Source organism: Eleginops maclovinus, chromosome 16 (genome assembly GCF_036324505.1).
Source record: "Eleginops maclovinus isolate JMC-PN-2008 ecotype Puerto Natales chromosome 16, JC_Emac_rtc_rv5, whole genome shotgun sequence".
NCBI lineage: Eukaryota > Metazoa > Chordata > Actinopteri > Perciformes > Eleginopidae > Eleginops > Eleginops maclovinus.
The window spans coordinates 13,019,011-13,042,174 of NC_086364.1; the positions used below are offsets into that span (position 1 = coordinate 13,019,011).

The window sequence follows — 23,164 nt, forward strand, 5'->3', positions numbered from 1 at the left end:
CTAGAAGTGACAAGCCTAAATCAGTGTGAAATGTTGCATGGTGAGAAGAGCGCTTACATATAACCCAGACATATTAGTCTTAACAAGTAAAAGTTTATTGGAATGATACATTTTGCAAAATATTACTTTATGTATATTTTTTTTAACATACTCATTGTGTTCTAAGGGTATCTGTCAAGTTCTCCAGAGGGTAAGATAGTTAAGACTGTCAAAGGCAAGGATATACAGTATTGTTTCCCAAAAGGTACAATAGACTACACAATCACTGTACCCAGGTCATGAGGAAAAGATTAATGTTCTGTTTTTGCTTTTTTGCTTTTTTTTTGAAAATACAATTAGAAAATATGAACGCAAAACATCTCAGATGTAAAAAGTGTTATGTTTGAATGATGAGTGTGGAAACTTGATGAAATTAGAAGGCAAACACAGGAGAAAAAACTTAAAATTAGCACAGAGCAGTTGATAGTGTTCAGCTGATAAAAGATCATTAAAGACAATTTACAAGAAGTTTTGTATGAGAAACAAAAATGATGCATTGTGATGGCCTCAGTTTCTGAAGTGGATCAAATGGCTTTGCCTTCCACCCACCAACTCTGATTTAGTCATTTGTCAGAACATAAAGATATTACATGTGCTCTCTTCAAAGCATTACATAGTGTCTTAAAGTTTCAAATAATTAGCACAAATCAATTAAATAGGAGATTTGAAAGGATGTTGTATGTGCTTCAGTATTTGCAAAGGACTGGACGAGTTGGTTGGTGATCCACTGCATTGTTCAATGTGACGCTCAAAGAAATGGAAAGGGTAAACAGTGATGAGACTGTCGGCAGTGGAAACAATGATTCTCAAACAGGTTCCAGGTCCAGGAGATGTCTTGTCGTTGGGTTGCTTTACCACATGCAAGAAAAACCAAGCTCACTAGAGAAACATGTATTGTAAAAAATACACATCATGTTTCCAAACAGTGTTGAACCATCTCCATCAAGACATTCAAAAAAGATATCCTGTGTTTGATCTCAATTACATTAAGAGACAGCCAAAATAATTACTCAAGCCTACTGAAATCATTTAGAGTTGAAAAACATTCTCAAAAATGTCATGTTACAAGACTTTATGACAAATTGATGCACATCTAACAATTCACAGAAGCTTTTCAGTGAGATGGACAAAGTCTAGCACCTAGGGCCTATGGAGGGGGAGGAGGGGCGAAAGCAAGCATCCTTCATCAAACCAAGTGTTCAGTCAACAAACCAGCAATTAGATTTGGTCTGCGATTGTCTTGCATCCACAGAAATAAACTTGGCAAAAGGGGACAGCTTTAGGATAGCTTCCTTAGTTTAATTTGTTACATAGAAAGCTGGAAAACGGAAAAAAACACTCCAATCTCATCAGTCCAAAAAGTTTGGTTGGACTGCAAATGTATCTGAAGGTGTTACATGTAGGGTATATACAAGATAAAAGGGAGGAAGGAAAATAAAATAATAATTATCAAGGTGAGAAGCCTAGAAGAACTTTCTGACACGTTAAACTTGGTCTTGTTCCATCTTTAAATTCGAGCGGCTGAGAGTCCATTTTAATAGTTAAGCATATTATCCATGAGCTCATGTACCTCAGCACAAAACCATAATGCTCTGCTATCTCTCTTTAAAAGTGATATAGTACAAAAATAACATGCACATTTTGTTGAAACGTTTTGCTACTTTTTTTGCGTATTAAAATCCATCACCGTCGTAGTTACATACAGAAAACTTTGCAATGTTCTCAGTTTGCAAATTTGGCAGAATTTATATTTGTTTATTTATGAAATTTTAATTTCAGTTTCACAGCTATGAGACAATGTTGAAAAGGATGGATAGTTCATGTACTCTATTATATATATATATATATATATATATATATATATATATATGAATATCATAAATCATCATAAATGTACTATGAATTAAATAAACAATAGTCAGGAGTGTGATTACAATGTTAGTTGCTGCTAAATCACAGCTTTTAACCCACCCTTGAGCACTAAATAACACACAAGCACAGAGATTGACATAAAGGACAAATGATCATCAATAGGATTCTTAAAATGCTCTAATAAATTCAGCTAAGAGAAAGACAGACTTAAATGCAAACCTCACGTTTACCATTTCTCACAGGTCCCCAAAAGGAGTAAGACCTAGATGAAGTTGACTGTGATAAATCATTTTCACTCCGATCAAAGAGGTCACCGCTGCTTCAACTGCGAGCAGTGAGCGCATCATCCACCCAATAATCATGCCATATATAGCAGACAAAGGCAGGTGCAGAGAGTTTTCAAGCTTTAAACCAAACGGGCACAAGGGCTGATGCCACCGTAGCCAAAGCTCTGCACCAGTGCTTTCGACAACGTTTTCCAACCAGTTGGCATTATGATAGGCACATCTGTTGGACTTGGTATTGCTTGGACAGATTCAGGATGGAGGGGGAACCAGGTTGACAAGATACAACAATTACTCTATGAGAAGCTTGTAGAGAGGGCCCATTCGAGAAAAAAAAGAGCCTAGCAGATTCAGTACCTAAAAGAAAATCAATGCCTCAACCTGCAAAGACTGAAAACATGTCATTACACCGTCAGAAAGATACACGTATAGCTGGACAGCCACTACCTATGCCTGTTCGCCTCGAGCCCCTGTCACAAACACAAGAGGGATAAATAAAATGAATAGGTAACAGTTGAGAAACAATCAGAAAAGGCAACACTGCTGGTTCAGTTGGATCTTTCTTCACTTTGCCTACCTTTCCATTGGGGAAGGGGGGGTTTACATTGTTGTCGTCATTACAAATAAGCAAGTTAGCAGTCCACCCTAGCGCTTCATTCCTTCCGACCCCTTTTTACTTTCTAAATCTCTCTCTCGCTCTCTCTGCTACTCATGGATGGAATCTAGAACTCGGCAAACTCCTTTGCACACTTCTCAGTGAAGGAGACTCTGATTTCCTCTTCCTCGTAGTCGTCAAAGTTGCTCGTGTCACCGGGGCCTTTGCACTTAGGAATAAAGGGAGCTTCCACCTGGAACACAAAGACAATTCAATCATCAGCATGATGCAGTGTTTGCAAATAGAGAGAACCAGAGCCATGGCAGAGAGTGCTTCATACAAGAAATCTGGGGAGGCTGCTTCCTGTCCCATTGGATCTTAGACCAGCAACAAAAGACTTATCTTTTTAATTTGGCTTTTCATTTGTGGTCATTTTAGTGGCAACTCTCTGTTTGTTTATAACTTTTAATTTTGTTCCTCACTGTTTATTTGGAATCTTGTCTTACTCTGTAAAGCACTTTCGGATGCATCTCGCATGAAAGATGCTTTATAAATAAAGTGTATTATTATAGTCTCTTAAACACAAAAAAAGAACAATAGTTCTAACATTTAAAATTTAAATTAAATTAACAGATGGAAACTTTGGTCAGTCCCATAAAATGAATTCAAATAAATAATAGCAAATACCAGATTTTGCTAGCTTCATTTCCTATCTTAAATCAGATTAAAGTGCATTATGCATTTGCTTGAATACTTGAGACAAATCGTAGGACAAAATGTTCTTTCATGTGTCATTTGCTTTTTCTGAAGCCGACTCATCTCTTCTAACGTTGTTGCTGTTATCTTCCCAGACAGAAAGAATGAACTGTATGTTTCTCAGTAAATCACATTCTCAAAGTTTGTATTGTTATGTATCTATGTTTGTTAATAGTCTGTACTAGTATACAATTCTAATCATTGTTTGCACACTGTCAGTTCTCACTACACGCCTGACTGCACTGGTCGGGGGTCCCTCTGTGTTTCTGCTAGTTTTCCTGATGAGTCCAAGGCTAGGAATGGGTCATTTCATCCAGTTCCTTTAATGTATTAAGTAAGTGACCCCCTGTGAAATCAACCATGATGGAGACTTTTTATATGAACAGAACTTTGTTTATGTGGACCAATTCATCTGGTGGTGTGTGTGTACTGATTGTAAGTCAAATGGACAATGACTTGGTTCCACTTCTGGTATGTTGTGGAAAAGCTGCTGTAATCCTACAGGATTTGCCAGCTCTAAGGTTAAAAACTAATAACACACATGCTTTGTGTGCTTTAGACATTAACCCATTAGCCCACAATCATCTGTGCAGAGGAAGAATAGATGGTGTAAAATGACCAGTAGCTACAGATTTAGGCCACCACTGACTAAATGCTCCTTAAAGCAATCTTATTTTGTCAGTCTGGGAGGTAGGATGTATTTGTACAAAGTACTGCTGTATAATGGCTGGCCTTCTCACCTTCCTCTGGTAGATGGCGATCCAATCAGTGGTGGCAAACCACTTGTGGCCCTTGATATCGTTGACTCCATTCCTGAGGTTGCCAAAGCGCTTGGTAAGGTCCACCTGCAGCAAATTTCTCAACAGATCCTTCAGGTCTGAGCTGAAGTGGGAGGGAAAGCGAACCTGAAACAGTGACGACAGGAGAGCAGTGTGAGAAGTGTTAGGTTTTATGTTACATACTATTGGACATTGGTAGTGTACCACATACTAAAATTGTGACTATATGCTGTTGTACATGTGCTGTGGGATCACCAGGACACACAGACAAACAAATGTATCAGAAACTTCATGATATCATTTTGTGTATCCTTACTTCAAATGGATCTGCTAATAAAACAACTAACCCATAGATATAAATATAAAACAAATTCAGCTCAGGAAGAAATTAAGAGACTAGGTATGTGTTTTTTTAACTATAAACTAATGACAACATCTCTCTGTGTTGGAATTCAAATTAGTTTCCCTCCCTATATTGGTGATGCAGTGGTCCAAATACTGTAATGAAATTAAAATGGTATAATCAGACACCTCACTAGTTTATAAATGTATTTTCAGGGTTACTTTAACTCTCTACATATGTTCAACACAATCCTCTTCATATCACTAAAGATTGATGCACTGTGACAAAACCATCACTGAAAAATGGTTTGCACAGCTGCGGAAAACCGCACTGGTAATGATTCATGGACTTTTGTGTTCAAACCCCCACCGGTTGAAAAAGAGTGTAGAAATAGTACTTAAAACAATAAAAACATTGATTACTAAGGTTGGCTTCTCTTAACTCACCTTCCCTGATACAATCTTCTCGTAAATCTGAATAGGCTGGTCAGCGAAGAAGGGGGGGTAACCAGCAGCCATCTCATATATCAGCACTCCCAGAGCCCACCAGTCCACGGCTTTATTGTAACCCTGGAAAACACACAGGACATAAAGGGCGTCCAGACGTGTCCTCAAACAAAAACTCCTACACAGGTGTCGGCAATAGCATCACGAAAATGAACCACAGGCAAAAAGCTGGGGCCACGGAAAAGGTTAACTAACTTATATGTGGAGACCGGCCCTGAGCATAGAGAGAAGTGCCGTTTACTTTTGTCCGAGCCGAACACTCACTTTACTGAGGATGATCTCTGGTGCCAGGTACTCTGGGGTCCCGCAAAGCGTCCAGGTTCGGCCCTTCACCCTTTTTGCGAATCCGAAGTCTGTTACCTGGGAACACAGAACACAGCTGTGAGCACAAGACTGATCAAACATACTCATTGTTGAGGACTAAAAAACAGACATGCAAGGCTTGCCTGTATGTAGCCTTGCTGGTCAATGAGCAGGTTCTCCGGCTTGAGGTCCCGGTAGATGAGATCCAGCGAGTGAAGGTATTCAAAGGTCAGTACAATCTGGGCTGCGTAGAAGCGGGCGTGTGGTTCACTGCGAAACACATCAGTGGTGCAATATTTACCGTCAACTATTTCAGTAACCTAAAAGCAGTTTTCATTTTGTCAACAAAAACTGAGCACAGGTTTGTTAGCGTTTTGCTTAAGACAAGACGGCTCTGACATCTTTAAACACCTACTGTGAGTATGTTCACGAGCAATTATGTTTACAGGGGAAAAACGACCTGATTGTAGATTTGAAAAAATAAGAACGTCATCAAAATCCCTCTTTATGTTAACTGACACGAAAAGGTTCAAAAATATGTTTCCTGTGATTCATGCGCCTTCGGGCGACTAAGACTAACCTAATAAGGTAACTGTTGGGCCCATTTGTATGTTTTTGTTGTTGTTTGTGAGCACTGGATGGCGCAATGGGGCACAGGACTTGTTAGTGGATCAGAAACTGTGAACAGACTTGATCAGTTACAGAAAACCTTGATCAGTGCTGCCGCAAAGTTGTTGTTGCAGTTCCACTCGTGGTGCGCCGTGGAAAGGAGTTACTTTTTTCATAGCGGAAGAAATACGGCCATTTTTGAGTCAATATAATCATTTCAATTAATACTGGGAGTCGAGTCGTTAGTTTGTTTAGTATCTGGCCGCATAATAAGCGGGATAATGTGCAGCGAGGCGGTCATTATGGCGAAAAGAACACCCGACAGGCTGATCAGGGAGCTCGCTGCACATTATCCCTTACTTAATACCAAAAATGTTGTTGTCGTAATTGGACAGCACACAAGTCAAACTAAAAAGCACAGTTTCAATCCATGGTGATATTGAGTAGCAATAGTCCCCACGGTAACAATGACGGAACATAGTTTTTGGAGAAAGAAAGAAGGGTATATTTTGGCATGACTAGAGTGATTCAAAATATTTAATATAGCCTGAAGACTGTAGCAGTTATCATTGACTAAAACTATCCTCAAATAGCTGACAAATGCTGACATGAATCAACTCACCTGAATCTACCGATTCTCCTTAAGTGCGAGAACATTTCTCCGCCGGGTACATACTCCATTATCATATACAGATTACTGTTGTCCTGTAGAAAGACCAGAACAATTTTAGCTCCACCTGCAAAGCATACATGCAAATATAATGTGCTCATGCATGGTAGATAACCAGATAAACTGTCTAATGCATACCTTAAAAGAGTGCTCCAGCCGCACCAGGAAGGGGAAGCTGACCGCTTGCAGGATGCGTTTCTCGTTCAGTGTGTGTTCTATCTGCTTCAGCTTCACTACCTACAGGGATCAGGAAGGAGGCTCATTTCAGACAAAATAGGGTGGAAAAGGTCTCATCCCACATCAATATGCAAAAAAAGAAGATAACTACTTGTGAAAATAGTATTTTATGTTATTTATATGTGCTGGAATGACCAAACTAACATAAAACAATGAATTTCTTGAACAGCAGATTTTTTCCCAAGCCAGACGTGATGGCTTACATCAACAAGCCAGGAAGTATTTCAGGGAAAAGACACTGGAGAGAACGTTCACGGCACTGTAGGACAGTTTAACTTTGACAACAAAGTGATCTTTATGCTGCGAGATCAAAGAAGCACTTGTCGAGCTACAAAAAATATTTGATCTTGTCACAGTCATGAAGCTGCTAGCCAGCGTGGCGCCACACATTAAAAATAACTGTAACAATAACCCTGGTGATGTGTTGCACTTCAGAAGGTAATTTTTATTAATACACGTCTGACTACAAAGTCTCCAGGCTGTCAGTGCTTATGGATTAGTATTGGTTATCTGGTATACATTTAAAAGAATTAAGTGCTCAGTAAGTGTCTTCTAAATGTCTATAAGTCTTGGTGCACTTACCTATACAATAACTACAAAATCAGAAATACAAGCTGGAGCAGTTATGTGAAGCATTTATATTTATTTACTAAGACGTTTTTCTCTGCCTAAAAGTGCTTTACCTTCTGTTTGTCAAGTATCTTCATGGCAAAATGCTGGCCCGACTCTTTCTGTTTCACCAGCATGACTCGACCGAACGACCCGGTGCCTAAGGTCTTCAAGCGCTCGAAGTGGTCCAATGCCGCAGTTTGCTGAGGGGCAGAAGACGATGTCAAGAAGCGGAAAGGGGGAATAACAACTTTACCGCAACATACTGTGGGAAGCCTGACTTTAGTGTAATATTTTTAGAATGATACCTTCTCTCAAATAAACATCATCATGTCAATAACACGTTTTTAAACAATAAAGTTTGAAAGTAGTTTAGAAATGTTCTAATTTTACTGGGATTCTACATTAGAGGTGATATCATACTAAAAACATTAACATATGTACAGCTCCGGAAGAAATGAAGAGACCACTGCAGCATGATCAGTTTCTCTGGTTTTACTATTTATAGGTATGTCTTTCGAGTTATTTTTATTGCATTCTTTAAACTACTGAAAAAAATGCTCTGTGTTGGAATTCAACAGACACTGGAATAGCAAAGAAGATTTAAGAAAGATTTGGAGTGGTCTCTTAATTCTTTTATATCACATCAGGCCAGCAGAGGGTGCACTGCCCCACCAAAATGAATAGCACTGATTTTGTTCATGAGCGGGAGTATTTCCATGAGTCAGAGTGAAATAGTCTCTGAAAAGCTAATTAAAGTTTTATTATAAGATGCATTATCACATTAACCCGCCTCAACACACAGAAGTAATATAAACAAAAGCACACTACCACTGCAGAATAACAACATTGACGCAATTCCCTTTCACTCTCACCTGTGCTGGGTTCTCCCATTTCTTCAGGAAATCTTCTTTGGCTTTGGCAAGAAACTCCTTCACTGTAATTAATGACAAGTGGATATTCATTAGAGAGAGAGTGTGTGTGTATGATAGGCCACCAAACATAGTCACCCAGACCCAGAGAAGACCATAATGTTGTTTATTTTACAATAAAAACTGTGAGGCCTTAGGGAGATATTCCAGCAGGTGAACGGAGCACATTAAATACACCCGCTTGTGTGACACAGGAAGTTCCAAACTAAATACTTTGGTCCCGGGCAGTACCAATCAGGGGAGGGGTGCATAAAAATAAATGTATTTGAAATGATTGACCTTGCTGTACTCTGAGGGATAAAGTATGACACAGCTGTACATTTTAAAGATGCAAAATATACAGTCAGCAAGACAGGTCTATTATCTTCTAGACTAGAGGACTATTACGACTGAAGAAGTTACAGGGACCCCGCTGAGGCTTCATGTGTACAACAACGGTTGCTTCTGGAGCCACAGCTTCATGGGAGAGAGGCAGAAAGAAAACCGGCTCGTGATATCTCAGCTAAATCTTAGCCAGGAGGCATGTTGGAGACAGGAGGAAGGTTCAATGGGATACACAGGAAAGACTAAAAACAGGCCTAGAGGGACGGTGCCCGAGTCAAAACCTATCAAGAGTTTGGGACATTACTTTATTATTAGGTGCCAATACAGCTTGACACGACTGAGCAGTTTTTCAAAAAGCAACCTTGGACATGCATACGCTAGAGGAAGCCACTGCACCACAAGTTGGAACAGCAGAATACACACGTCACCTCCTTCTGAGATAATCCAAGTTGATTTCAGTTAGTAAAATGATGGGTTTCCATCTTCATTCTGTCCTCTTCAGAAGAGGACACTAGGACTGAAAGGTGTCCCCTATTGTGCAAAATGCACTTTTGCTGTCTTTTGTACATAAATGTGTGAGAGACTCACAAAGTGTCAGAAAATACAACCCTCTCTCTTTTCCTCCTTACCCACATAAAAACGGGGGTGCAAACGAGCTGATCCAGACTTGCTTCGGTTATGACGTCATAACCTAAATGTGGGCTGGCTTTACATTAAACTCCTGGCAACGTCCCGCCCTCGTCACACGTCCCAACCTATGAACCCCCATATAGTCGCAAGCTGAATCCCCTCCGCAGCAGCTCTGTGTGTCTACAATGGGTGATCTGTTTGGTATTTTGAGCAAAACACTTCACAGACAAGTTTTGTATAGATATGGCCCTATAATATATTCTTGACATATAGCATAATAGGAGACCTTTGAGACAGGGGTGCACTGTTGTGGAGTAATAAATATTAGTTTGTGCCAAGACAGCAGTTGATGCTACGATGCCTTTAGAAGAAACCTACACGGTAACTCTGAGCCCAGTTTATGACATGGCAACAAAGTGCATATATGCCACTGTATACTAACAGAAATAGGCCTGTGGACTGAGTTTAACAGCTTGGTACACACACTATCATATGCAGCCATTCATTTTTCTTGTCCCTATCTTTATGAGGCTAATCACAGAGCTCTGTGGGAACATGTAGATAACCAGTCCTTCCTCATTCCTCCTCACTATAGGACACAAGCTGCCATCGCAGATGAATTAGGACAGCTTTTTCTACCGTTGGCCTGGGACACAAGATTGTCCAGGATCTAAGTTCACATCTACTCTTGACAAAAGGACAATATTTGTAGTTGACTGTCTTTAATTATTACAGCTCGTTTAAAGCAAGAGCACATGCTTCAAATTATATGAAAACATTTTGAATGGAAGAGTTCATAAATATATGAATGAGTTCAAAGTAGAAATAGTGGATAGATCCATCAATACTTATAATATTTAGACTAATCTATGAACAGCTAAAAAACTAAACACATTAAGCTATTCAGGATCATTTGAAATGTCCATCTGCCTAGGTAATCGATGCAAAACAAAAAGCCAAGGTCATAGCCTAACTGACGCCACAGTCTGTCAATAGTGAACAGCATAGTGATGTCATTACTGACTTAAGACTAATGGGCTTTTAAATTGGAAAAACTCAGATAACAATTATGAAACATAAACAGTTACTGGAAATTTCTCATGAAAACGTGTTTATCTGATACACACATGCACTTGTAAAACTGCACAAAGGCTTAATCCTCATCCACTTAATGTGATTTCCTGCAAATTCTCCAAAGACCAGCAGCTCCAACAATAGGATGGGAGAAAGCCAGCGAGCACGGCAGAGAGCAAAGTTCGCATAAACATGTCGAGAGCGCTGCTGCTCCCACAGAGAGCGACTGGTCAACCGGGAGAAAACATTTCCCGTGAAAGTTGCTCAACTCCCACTTCCAAGCAGAAAGAGCCACAAATGAAACCATTACTGTCAGAACGTGGAGCGGCTGCAGAGGGAAGACAGGAATGCTTCTGCACAGGTGGCTGGAAGCTAAATGGCCAATTCAAGAGCTGCCTTCGAGGAATCTTATCTTGATCAAATCTCTGCATCTTTTATGAAGCTAGGCTCGTATAACCCATGTTAATTGCAGACGGTATAATAAAAGATGAACTCCTCAACTCTCATGTAACCCCAAATTCCTTACCATCTGGGATGACTATGGGTACCTCTGGTGCTGCAGCAGCAGCAGCAGCAGCATCTGCCGAGCGTGACCCTGATTCACTTGAGCGTGAGGATGACTCCCTCTTTCCTGCATGCCTTCTGGAGCTCTTCCTGTCACACATTAGCCCAGCAAAGTCTCCCCTGTTCTTCTTCCTTGGCCTCTTCCTCAGAGTCACTGATTCATGACCCTTCCTTCCCCTCTGAGAGCACTGTAGTCAGATCAGCAGCTCCCCCCCTCATCCACAGTCTCCTTGCCAGTGGTGAGTCTTCAGTCTCTCCTGCGACTGTCACTTCACCAAGTTCAGAAAGTATCCACACACCAGCTCGGCTCCCCGTACACTCACACAGATCAATTGGACCCTTGCTTTGCTTTGTATCAATATTTATTCTGTACACAAAGTACGCTCTGCTGTTCCCTCCCATATCAGAAACAACCATACACACAGAGGCTATATATTGATCAAAACAGGGGCCTAATCACCAAAGGGAGGGGCGTAGACACCAGCTGGCATATTTATCCATTACATTGAGGAAGTCCTCTGGAAAACTAGGCCTAAGTGAAGACCACGTGATGAACTAGATATATCAGGATTCTGGAAACGTATCCTAATTAACAGAACCAATTGGATGTCACAGTTGAAAACCATCAGGATTTGATCTGGATGAAAACAAAAACAGGAGACACGAGCAAATCAAGAACGCTCAAATCAGAGTGAAACTTTTTTTTCCCTGCCGAAATGCACCACAGAGTCTATGTAGTGCTCAATCGATCCTACAAAAATCAATACTACATCTGTCCCCGGGGCCCCACTGGCCCACTCTGACGCAGGAACAGAGGGGTTATATTAGGGGAGCTGACCAACATTTAACAGTTAAGTGCGCCAAATCGGGTCCCAGACCGCACCAGGCCTTGCTCGGAGAGCATGCATCCCCGTGTGGGGCGTAAGAAATCAGTCAGAGGGCAAACACAGCTGCATGTAAACTAGAATGGTGTTTGTGTGTGTCATGTGTGTGAAAGTGAGAAATCAATTGTTTTTCATCGGCTCAATACTGACAGTAGATATCGGACTGGTGAGCAAGCAGTAACTAGAATTACCACCAATGGGAATGTAGTCTACATCCTACTGAAATATGATTGGATAGTGACATTTCTGAGCAATCCAGGAGTAAAAAAAACAAATTATTATCACACTTTGTTCCATTCTCCTCTAGTCACATGCATGAAAAATCAATCCTGCAACTTTTTTATGACTTTCTAAAAGGAAATTCGCCTTTCTTTTGTATTTTGTACTTTGAGAAACAGGAATTTGACATTTTCAACTATTTTATTACATTTTAAAGACCTAAAGATGAAGCGATGTAGTCTAGAAAACAGTTGGCTGATTGTTCTATAATTAAAATAAATGTTTGATGCAGCCCTACTCACAAATGGTGTCCTTGTTGAGTACTGAGATGCCGCATATGCAGTATGACTTTGACACCTTCGCTGGAAAATCAGGGGTTTTTCATTTCATATACAGCTCCGGAAAAAATTAAGAGACCACTCCAAATTGTTCTTAAATCTGTATCTCTACATGTATGGCAGTCATTCCAGTGTCTGTTGAATTCCAACACAGAGTAAAATTGTCAGTAGTTTATAATATACAATATTAATAAAAAAAAAAACCTCAAAGACAAACCTATAAATAATAAAACAAGAGAAAATGATAATGCTGAAGTGGTCTCTTAATTTTGTCCGGGACTGTATACAAGGTATACGACACAAAAATGTAAAGCTGCACGAGTGTGCCAAACTAAGCTTGAGCAGATACAGACAGTCTGTCATTACATTTTGTTTAAGCTTTCCAAATATAGTTGCTTATTTATCAACTTCCTGTCAATAAGTGTCAATGTGTGGGAGGCTAAATGCTAACCAGCTACAAATACTACCTAGCAGCTTAAAAACATTTGACATTTGGGTCTACTTTGTTAAAATAAGTTGTTTCAGCATCAGATGGATTGGGTTTGGCATGAGGGTAATCTTGTGGGAGACCTCCTGTCTTTGGCATGCCATTTTGGTGCAATAGCTTTATGTGTTGCAGAGATCAGGTGGATAGATTGATAGAATCGGAGGATGAAACCCTCTTTATTTGTCACATAGGCTACATGCACACAGCAGAGCACACACAGTGAAATTGGTCCCATCCTAGTACTAGGAGCAGGTGGCCATCAGTGCCTGTAAAAATGACTGCAGGTTTAACATATTACCAGACACAAGGATTACTAATATGTCTGTTTTTGCTGTGAAAATCCAAAAAAAGGAAACTACTTTTCCTGTTTTACTGAACTCCATTTTGCCTCTCAGGATTGTTCCCTGGAAGCATGACAACTTGCCAACTCAGTGGGAAGCTTATTGGAGGTGGCCACACTTCCAACAGTAAGGTCCACTGGTAATCAATGCAGGCTTATAACAAAGTCCCTTTAACTGGAGACAGGAAGTGATGAGCGATCCAAACACAAACCTGCCGCTGTTACACAAACCAGCTGCGTGCAGAGCAGGGGCAGGACATGGAGCACATAGATATTTATAGATAGAGGGAGTTGCACTTTGACAGGGTGCCGCCTCATTATATGAGGTTCATTTCAAAAACACAAAAGATTCAATACAACAATCCTTTATGTCATAACATGGCACCAGAATGGGATGGTTCATAACAATAGTGTAATGGTTGAATGATTCAAAAGTGAAGTACAGTAACGTATTTCCAGACTATCAAACACTCGTGCAGCCATACAATAGCCCTGCAAGTGAGAAGGACAATAAAACAAGAGCTTTAACAAAAAATAAAATGGGTTTGGTAAAAGATTCATTATTACACTGTAACAGTTTTAGGCTAACAGTGTTACGCTGTGCAAAATAGCCCCAGCCACAATAACTGAGCCAAACAACAGGCTGCTCTGTTGTCTGTTTGTATAAAACATCTCTCCAACAATGCGAACAGACACTCAACTCATCGGGTCAAGATATCAATTGAGATATATTTACAAGAAAAAGAAGAGTTTGATAGTTTTTGTAAACCGCACGAGTAAGCTCTTCCTGTGGCTGGCTAAGCAAGCGAACAAAGCATGGACTACAGCTCCATTGCTAACCCATTCTCCTGTCCATTTTGACAATGAAAACTCACGCCAGCAGCAAGCCTCTAGCTCCTCCTGTGGTTGGTAATGTCTGCCTTCTCCACTGCCAGTGTCCCCTAGGCCGGGCCCGGCTCGGTGAAATAGCCTTCCTGCCAGCCTGTGAATAACAGACATCCTACAAGGCAGGAGGAAGCCAGTTGATAGCCAGAAAAGAGTCTTAAAACTGCAGTATATCCGGCAGTTCACACAAGCTGGAAATCCAGAATATGTATCACCAACAGCCTCTTAAGGGTCAACACATCAAGCTATCCTGGTTAGCTGTGTTTAGTTTATAGAAAGGAGATGACCAACTGTGAAAAGCATGGGCTGGACCTTCCTTGCTCCTTCACTTCCTGTTGCAGTTTACTGAGTGTCTGTCCGCCCTGCTTCCTCCTATGGGCCAGAAATCAGCTTTGTATGTGCAGCGGCTCTGTGCTCGTACTCTCCAGCCTGGGAACTTGAGGGGAAAGAGACCCTGCACACAAGCGCAAGCTATCAACACTCTCTCGTTCAATAGAAACCAAAACAGGCTGCCATGTTCTCCTTAATTTCATACTGCTCTGTGGAAAATTACACTCCTGTGTGTGGGCTCTGTACCCCTGGTCTCCACCTGTCTCTTGGGATCAGGGTGGATCAGCAGCGATCGGGTTGATAAGGATGTGAAGCATGACATGTAAACAAATGTCCCTACCCAAGTAATCCACTAATTCACATTTCTATTAAAAAAACAAACCTCTGTGCTGTGGAAAGTCCTTGTTACGGGATTTTAATATTGTTGGGTTAACATTACAGCAGGACCGGACGCCATTCCTCACACGTACTCTCTACCAGCAACAGGGAGCTGACACTCATTTTGCAGATACCTGCTCAGACTTTGCACACTTGAGCGTTATTTATGGGGTCACGGGTAAAAACATAAAACGGTGTCCTCCTAAGTCTTTTCCAAGGTCTGTGATCCTTACTTGGAGAAAGAATCTAAAGCACTTTTTATGAGTTAATAGGTGTGTTTAAGAATTAGGTTTACAATTTCCTTCTATCAGTAAGGAATCCGAGGATCAAGGTTTCAAGGTTTCAAGGTTTCAAGGTTTTATTTGTCATATGCACAGCAGATACAGCGTATATGTTGGCAATGAAAATCTTATGTCGCGTGCTCCTCCAACAACTCAACATACATGGTGCATGATGGTATTGTAGATACGTGCATTTTATTTGTTAGCTTAGATCTAATGAAAGAAGGTGGGCTATCAACTGCTAAGGAGCAGTGGTCCACACAACAATTGGCGCAGCATTTTGTCCTCTCCGTCTCGCACAAACACAAATAGTGAAGTCCTTGTTCTAAATGCTGCTTATCACATGATATTCAAGAGACTCCTGAACTCCTAAGTTTCTGCCTGGAGAGGATCACCCTCATGCATCATATGACCCCATCCTGTTGGCTTTTTCTTTCTCCGATAACAACCAAATCCCCTCTACTCATTGTTAACGTAACCTGCGGGAAACAATTCTCAGGTCCACTTTAAAGTAACAAGATCCCATCACTTACACACACACAGACACACACCAAATATTAGCATTTGAACGCTTTAAAATCTGCATTTCTTAAAACTTGTGTATACACAGAGTATAACTTTGCCCTGAGTGTATTATCAAAACTGCACAAGAGAACTCCAAACAACGTTATCGCAGGCTTTTCTAACCTTATGATGGGAGGAAATAAAAACATCTCAAACACGTGAACCAAACAGAAACCTGTGACTGTTGTATAAGGCAAGTTGTTGTCATCCCCATCGGTTCCTCTGACTATAGCCTGGGGCTTTTAATCACGAGCTTTCCCACAGAATCAGTGGGGAGAATGAATAACATCCTCTGCTGTTCAGTTGACATGATCATCGTGTCACAGCTTGTTTGAAGTATATATATATATATGTGGATGTCAATGGCCTCGGGTATCTGTTATGGTGTTCCATCTAAAGTGGACCACGCAGGAAAGTTTAGCATATTGTGACTGATTGTCCTTATTAGAACAGGGCGTCTAAATCAAAACAAAGTGGTGTCAGTGTGGAGGGTCTCTGGGCCTTGATGTATTATACAGGTGATAAGTTCTAGTTTTCATATCAGTGCCATTATGGGAAAACAGGAAATAGCGATCCAGGCTGCATGCTCTAGCTAGCTTCGGCAGCTACGGGTAAAGGGGTACTCACCGCTCTCCATCTCATTGCCCTTTTTTGCGGTGGGCGTGTTGCCCATGATGAAGGCGGATGGTGGGGTCCCTGGGCTCCGGCTGAGTGTTCCTCTGCAAGTCGTTGAGTGATGCTACACTGCTAACGCTGTCGCTGGGCTCAATGACGCTGACAGCTAGCTACTAGCTAACAGCTATCATTATTGGACTGTGTGTAAATAAATGTCTCCCAATACGCCTCCCTAGGGAGTTTGGAAACTCAACCCGAGCGAGAATATCCAAGTCTGAAGCTTACACTGACGCTTTAGGTTGGCTAGGCTAGCACACTAGCTAACTCTTGCAACCAGTGTATGTTTGCCTCGGAGGGTTCGCTCCTTAATTTCCAAGCGAGCACTGGCAAATCAAGATGTCACTCGACTGTCCTTTACTCCCAGTGGTGGCTTGGTTTATCCAGAATATAGTCCGTGCAGTTAGACAGATCGTCAAAGTCGTTTTCCGTCTATCGTACGAGCAAGCTAGCATTAGCTTTTAGCGTCACTCGCAATCGTATCCTGGCCTGAACTAACCAGGTGCTATCTCTGTCAAAGGCAGGCCTTTTCAGTTGAGACGGGAATAACAAAAGTGGTGTCCAGGTTAGTCTTTTTTTCCGCTGTTGGTTATTTCAAATGTTTTTTATCTCCCTTCGTTTCTAAACCAGGCATCAAGTGCAATGGTTTCCAGGGACCGACCATCTGATAGTCGATTCCTAAGATCAACAGACCCCTTCCATTAATCTTCAGACCGCAAGGGAAACTCCAGTCATCCATCCACTGGGTCCCGCCTACGACTGACTCCGATTGGCTAATTGCACATACACTTACATGAGTGACGTCGCAATTCAGTTGCTGATTGGATGAGCATCAATACATCCAATCATTGCATTGATGCAATTCGTTTATCAAATGATTTTGTCCCGCCTCCCGGACTTGCTTGTAGCCAATACGCCCATAACTATGACTGTTTTTTTTCTTTTTGCTTTAAATTATCAGCTGTTTGTATTTTATAAGACGCAGTTTCGTGCAGGGCACAAATCAACCGCTTAAGCATCTTGCAATCATAATCCTACTTGCACAGCACTATTTAACAAAGCTTGTTCTGTAGCTTAGCCACCCCTTTTACCCAACCGATCTGTGATTGGGTGTGACGTTCACACAGGCTATTTTTAGTCAAATGTGAAAATATAAGAGGACACACACTGATTTGTTTTACAGAGTTGCCCTTCTGTTGTGTTTAAACTAATCGTGTTTACTTCTTTGTGACATTCTTAAGAACCAAGGAGAAAACTTTTTTTTCAAAATGGGCAATATTCTTCCCCGGATTGTGCAATCAAAATGAAATAAGTAAAGACAAATAACATCTTACTATTACACAGACATTCGTACACAGATAGATAACAAAAACATTTTTTATTTAGAACACAAAGTTGGAAACAAAACAAAACAAACATGGAGGAAGTAATGTATCCCATTACGAATTCCCCACGAAAAGGTTTAAGTGCAAAATAAATTTGAACCCAAATATAATGGCAGGTTATCAAATTCCTGTACAGCAACACTGCGCTTTTTTGCCCAAAGCTTGAGTTCTGAAATCCTCCCAAATCAGTACAAATGAGTTCTGGATCAACAAGAGGAAGGAAGCTGAATCACACATCAGCTTCTTTCCCCTTTCAGTTCAGCTAAATCATGTCATAGTCACCCTTTTCCCTCCCCTTAGTTAAATAAAGTTTTAGGTATCATGGTAAGAAACTTTCGCATCTATAAGTGATGCTCAAATCAGTGAGATGTCCTTGATCTTCCTTGGAATAAACAACCACCTGAAGCCCAAGATGAGAATGAATTTTTGACAAGCTTCAGGTAAATAAGGAAAGCTGTAAGGCAAAGATGTCTTTCCATCCACACTCGAATGTCCACAGGCATTCTTCAGAAGATCTTGTGCTGTGATTGATTAACTTTGGGGCTCTATAAGCAGTCCATGGAGTTATCTGGTAGTATCCCTAAAGGTGGGGCCTTGCCTGGCAGACCTGACGGTGGGAGCATGGAGTTTGATGAAGGATCCACATTTTCACAGTCCTCCATTCGCTCTGCACAGCCTTCCCAGTTTATATGGAATCTCGTCACACGTGGGTTCGATGCCAGAATATTTCTCTGAAGCTGAAAAAAAAAGAAAAAAGATTGAGGTATACATATTTAGACGTTGAAACTATTATCATTAACTGTGGATATTAATAGGTTTTTTGTGACTGACATGAGATATCAGACAATAAAACCACATCTAAGTTTAGTCACAGCACACTACAGATAGTGTAAATCACAGGTGTGAGTAAGAAAGACATACATTGTCTGCATACACAATTTACAATTTAAAATGGGAACTATCTGACCACAATTGGAAAACCTTTCCCCATAACCTTTAATCTTAATCCATTAGCTGCATGTACTAATATGCACATGCTTTATATAGCACAACATCTTGTTTGGCATCTAGAAGTACAGTAACAGATAACACTGTTGATAATAATGGTACAAAGGTGCCAACTGTAATTCCTTCCGAAATTCTGTGACCTGTCACTGAAGCACATTGCTTACAGAGTAGTGACATGTCTGCTTAACTAGTTATATAACCAAGGGAGTTTAATAGGATTACTAGTCATTTCTGAAGGATCAAAAACATGTTACAAAGTACAGGCTGAACAGAAAGAAAAGCCTCACTTCTGCAGAGTATTTGTGCACCATGCTGCCTGATTACTTCTTTTGTGTTATTATATTTTAAATGATAATATAGTAAAAAAGCCCATTGAATTATGTAGTGTATAAAGGTATTTCACTTGATGTTTGTACACGTTTTTGAGTTAACTTTTTATCCTACCCAAACAAAATTCTTTCAAAACAGTTTTTCAACCAGACATGACAGTATACATTTAAGTTGATGCAACGCCGTTACCCAAATTATTATTTCACACAACAAATAAGCATTAGAGAGTCATATTGAAAACACAACTTTATCCAGAGTCAACCATTTGTCTGACCTGTGTGTAGTTTGGCTTGATTGGGGGATTTTCCCGAAGCTCTGGTTCTGTGTATTCATTGTTCACATAGTAACCAATGCGAATGAACTCCTGTCCACGGTATGTGCAGGTAATCAGGACTACAGTCACACCAACAGCATCACTTTCAGGAATCAGTCCAGTGTTTGGGGCATCAGCCTGTTAAAAGGAACACAACAATTAGGTGTGTAAGATACAAGGCAGAATGTTGTGTAACATACTTTGAGGAATTGAATTGTCTATTTGACAAATGGGGATTATGGCAGGGTTGTGATACGATAAGCAAGCTTGCACTATTTGTCAATTAAAGGATTAGAACATGGTACCTAAATCAGAAAACAGGCAATAAACTGCTTCCATAAATCACTTATAGGTAGGGTTGGGTATCGGTTGGGTTTTAACCGATACCGGTGCCTACTCGGTATTTTTGAAACGGTTCCGGTGCCGAAACGGTTCTCGAACCGGTACTTAAAAAAACGAAAACGCACACATGTTGTCAAAAAACAATACCCTTTTATTTCCAGGGCCAAATTGAACACAGTATTAACTTAAATCTTTAAACAATATAAATACAAGTAACATATAGTAATAAATAAACCAATATAGAGAGTCCCAGCCTGGGACTCTCTTCTATTTGTACGACACTGGCTGCTGCCGTTGAACTGCTTGGCCTTTCGTCACGTAATTTATCAAACACGGTGCATTGATCGGCATTTAAATAAACTCCATGCACCGTCAGATGTTTCATTAAATTAGAAGTGATACCTCCTTGCATGCTATTGCTTTAAGACATTAGTACAGTAGCGGCACTGACGTCAAGTTCAACAACCTCAAGTTGACACCGGAACACCAGGGGGCAGTATATAAAAAAAAGTCTGGCACCGAAATGAGGCACCGAAATGTTCGTTCTTATTCGGTCTCGTTACTACCGTTTATGTCGGAACCGGTGCCCTATTGGCACCGCGTTTCGGTGCCCAACCCTATTTATAGGTAAATCAAATAGTTACAGATAATGGAATGAAACAACATAACGTAAATAAAGATCCAAATGTATCTACAATGAGCTAACATCTATCCAATTCTATGATGTCAAAACTCTGGGTATGCATTATTGTCACATGAGAAGAGGAACCGGTAGTGTAGGGACTGCGGTATAGTACCTGGGTTGTTCAAAAGATGAAAAAGTGGCTTTTAGCAATTTTTCTGATCTTTATAAATGCTCTGTGAAACATTACAAAGCTTTGCATGGAAACAGAAATGTCCAACGTTTTGAATGGAAGGATGCGAGGAGAAAAAGGATGCAACTGACGATGTTGAACTGAGTACTGTAACACGTTGTTACTGTACCCATATGCTAAATGGCTAAAGGAACACAAAGTCCAGTCAGTTCCCTTTTGCTAGCCAAACACACCTGGAACACAAACATGTGTCTCCCAGCAGGGACTGGTCCGACCAAGACGGAGTCGAGGACTTGGTCATACTCTTCACTCTCTGCTGAGCCAACATAGATGATCTTCCATTCAAGATCTGTCAAAACAAACAAATAACAGAACCTGAAGTTAGGGTCACTTTACCAAACACAGTTATCAAAGAGTGTGGAGAATGTAGTGTGAGAAAATTATATTACCAACCAAAAGGATGATGAAGAGGAACGTTGCTGGTTATTATTTTTAACTAACTGATCATATTCATCACCGTTTTAGTTAAAATACTACAATATGTAAATACAGTCAATATGTAAATTATTTTCTGATTCTCACATTGTTGCAACACATATTTTGTGCTTCTGCTTTCACTGTTTATACCATGAGCTTGAGTTCAGAAAGGTGTCTATGTACAGTCACATTTAAAGAGACAAATACAGTTTTAAAGTCAGTATTATCTCTGCAAACCTGTTTTTCATATTATAAACTATAGCCATTTAAAAAAGGAAAAATAATCCTAATGATACCCGGAGAAAAAAAACAACACAGCAAATGTAAATATAAAGTATAGCTGTAGAAAATGTAACATTTAAAAATGTTTTTCACTTGTAGCTATATTTCTGACACCAATTAGTTGACTGTGCTGTAAAGTAGAATAAAATATCTATAAGATAACTCAAAAAATGCTTCATTACCCATAATAAGATCCCAAAATGTTTATTTGTGATATTTACTTTAGCTACACTGAAACATTTGCCAAACATTTTTACAAGTTAATATGGAGTAACAAAGGCTTTGACTAACATCCATGGCATGATACGAATTCACTGTAAAGGTGAGGCCATTGGAATTTTAGTAGACTAGACCAGGACATTAAACTCAAGTTTGTTTTCAGAAATGACCTAAGCTGAGGAACTTGGAGATGTGCCAACCACAGGGGACACATTAAGTCATGTTGTGTTACATGAGTACTACTACCTTGTAAAATATCAATCAGCTGTATTGAAGAGAGTCAAGGTCTATAAAAGACATACATACATCACTCATATGGTTAATTTTCACATTTGACCGTCTGACTTAAGTTAGCTAATGTGGCTAACCTAGCTTTAGCCGTTAGCAATCTCTAGTACATGGACCAACACAGACCTCACGTAACGTTAGCAACAGGCTCAAGCTTCAAATAGCCTAAAATAACAACTTTTCTGAAACGATACATACCTTCGGGAAGGTCCTCCATACACTCAAAAGTTATTTCGAACTGAAAGGGGTTTCCAAAGGGACTAGGGTTATCTAGGACAGCCACATTTAACACCTGTACCTTCGCCATTATTGCTGGAGCGCTAAAACGGGCTAATAAAAACAACCGTTCAAAGCAGATTCCAGGCGAATGGTTTAAAAGATGCTCTGCAGCATGCACACGGTCAACGGTATTATATGCCAAACACCGAAGGTTATTGACAAACTCAAACCTTTTTAAAACGAAGCAATGCACACCATTTGCTTATTATTATGTATAAATATAGAATGTTATTATATTTGAGGACAGATATTCTGTTCTCCCGCCGCTTTGCTGTCCTAACCAGGCTCCACCGCGCCTACGGCAAGCGTTAGGTGAAACAGGAACCGCCTCCATAAAAGGAAAAGCAAAAGGCTTCAATCGACCCCTAGTGGCTTAGCACACGGGTCAGGCTTATTAATACTTAGCAGATAATAACAGAAATGTATTCATCTAGAAATCCTGACTAACAAAGTTAGATTAATCAAGTTTGAAGCTGTTTTGCAACTTCAACTTTTTATTGATCAACTTTAAGGTCAATCCATATGTTGCAGATGTTTTGCTACTGCTGTGCATATGACAAATAAAACCTTTGAACCATTTGAAGTAAAAACAAGGCCACAAACCTTGGAAACATTACTTGAAACAGTTGTCTTCTGAACAGAAAATGATGTCCTCAAGCTTCACAAAGGTAGCATTTGTTTCAATATGAGCGAGCGGCATAGTTGGGCACATGTCATTATACTAGTGATGGTTCCACACAGCACATGCCTGCGGTAATGTATAGGGGAGAACTGACTGATACAAGCTTTCTCTAGTAAAAGGCCTATATTGCCCAAAGCAATTGAGAAAAACTACAAGCACACTATATTTTACACTATGTGGAAACTGGTCTAACAATAAATAAGCCTTTGTAAAATGAAATTAAAGCAACAAAGGCCTACA

The 23,164-nt window shown here is 40.2% G+C and overlaps 2 protein-coding genes across 4 annotated transcripts; both read right to left on the reverse strand.

The window, feature by feature from the left end:
• Positions 1–73: 73 nt before the first annotated feature.
• Positions 74–17,250, reverse strand: prkacaa (protein kinase, cAMP-dependent, catalytic, alpha, genome duplicate a). 3 transcript variants are annotated; one of them, XM_063903100.1, is made up of 10 exons: positions 16,460–17,250; positions 8,478–8,539; positions 7,677–7,805; positions 6,895–6,993; positions 6,709–6,791; positions 5,621–5,747; positions 5,439–5,534; positions 5,115–5,237; positions 4,287–4,451; positions 74–3,043 (listed from the first exon to the last, which is right to left on the reverse strand). In XM_063903100.1, the coding sequence occupies exons 1-10, from the start codon at positions 16,503–16,505 to the stop codon at positions 2,918–2,920; spliced, it is 1,056 nt and encodes a 351-aa protein (XP_063759170.1). In that variant the 5' UTR covers positions 16,506–17,250; the 3' UTR covers positions 74–2,917. The 3 variants fall into 3 exon arrangements, with proteins under 3 accessions (XP_063759170.1, XP_063759169.1, XP_063759168.1); XM_063903099.1 differs by lacking the exon at positions 16,460–17,250 and adding an exon at positions 14,270–14,541; XM_063903098.1 differs by lacking the exon at positions 16,460–17,250 and adding an exon at positions 11,089–11,451.
• Positions 17,251–17,867: 617 nt separating this feature from the next.
• Positions 17,868–22,553, reverse strand: asf1ba (anti-silencing function 1Ba histone chaperone). Its single transcript, XM_063903120.1, has 4 exons — positions 22,162–22,553; positions 20,931–21,046; positions 19,502–19,678; positions 17,868–18,626 (listed from the first exon to the last, which is right to left on the reverse strand). The coding sequence occupies exons 1-4, from the start codon at positions 22,268–22,270 to the stop codon at positions 18,435–18,437; spliced, it is 594 nt and encodes a 197-aa protein (XP_063759190.1). The 5' UTR covers positions 22,271–22,553; the 3' UTR covers positions 17,868–18,434.
• Positions 22,554–23,164: the final 611 nt, after the last annotated feature.

Coding starts and splice junctions, on each gene's coding strand:
- prkacaa (XM_063903098.1), bottom strand. CDS start 11,227: ATGTGTGACAGGAAGAGCTCCAGAAGGCATGCAGGAAAGAGGGAGTCA. Junction 6,792..6,894: donor GGCTGGAGCACTCTTTTAAG/GTATGCATTAGA, acceptor GTCTTTCTACAG/GACAACAGTAATCTGTATAT. Junction 5,535..5,620: donor ACCAGCAAGGCTACATACAG/GCAAGCCTTGCA, acceptor CTGTGTTCCCAG/GTAACAGACTTCGGATTCGC.
- asf1ba (XM_063903120.1), bottom strand. CDS start 22,270: ATGGCGAAGGTACAGGTGTTAAATGTGGCTGTCCTAGATAACCCTAGT. Junction 21,047..22,161: donor TATGGAGGACCTTCCCGAAG/GTATGTATCGTT, acceptor TTGTTTTGACAG/ATCTTGAATGGAAGATCATC. Junction 19,679..20,930: donor GACACATGTTTGTGTTCCAG/GTGTGTTTGGCT, acceptor TCCTTTTAACAG/GCTGATGCCCCAAACACTGG.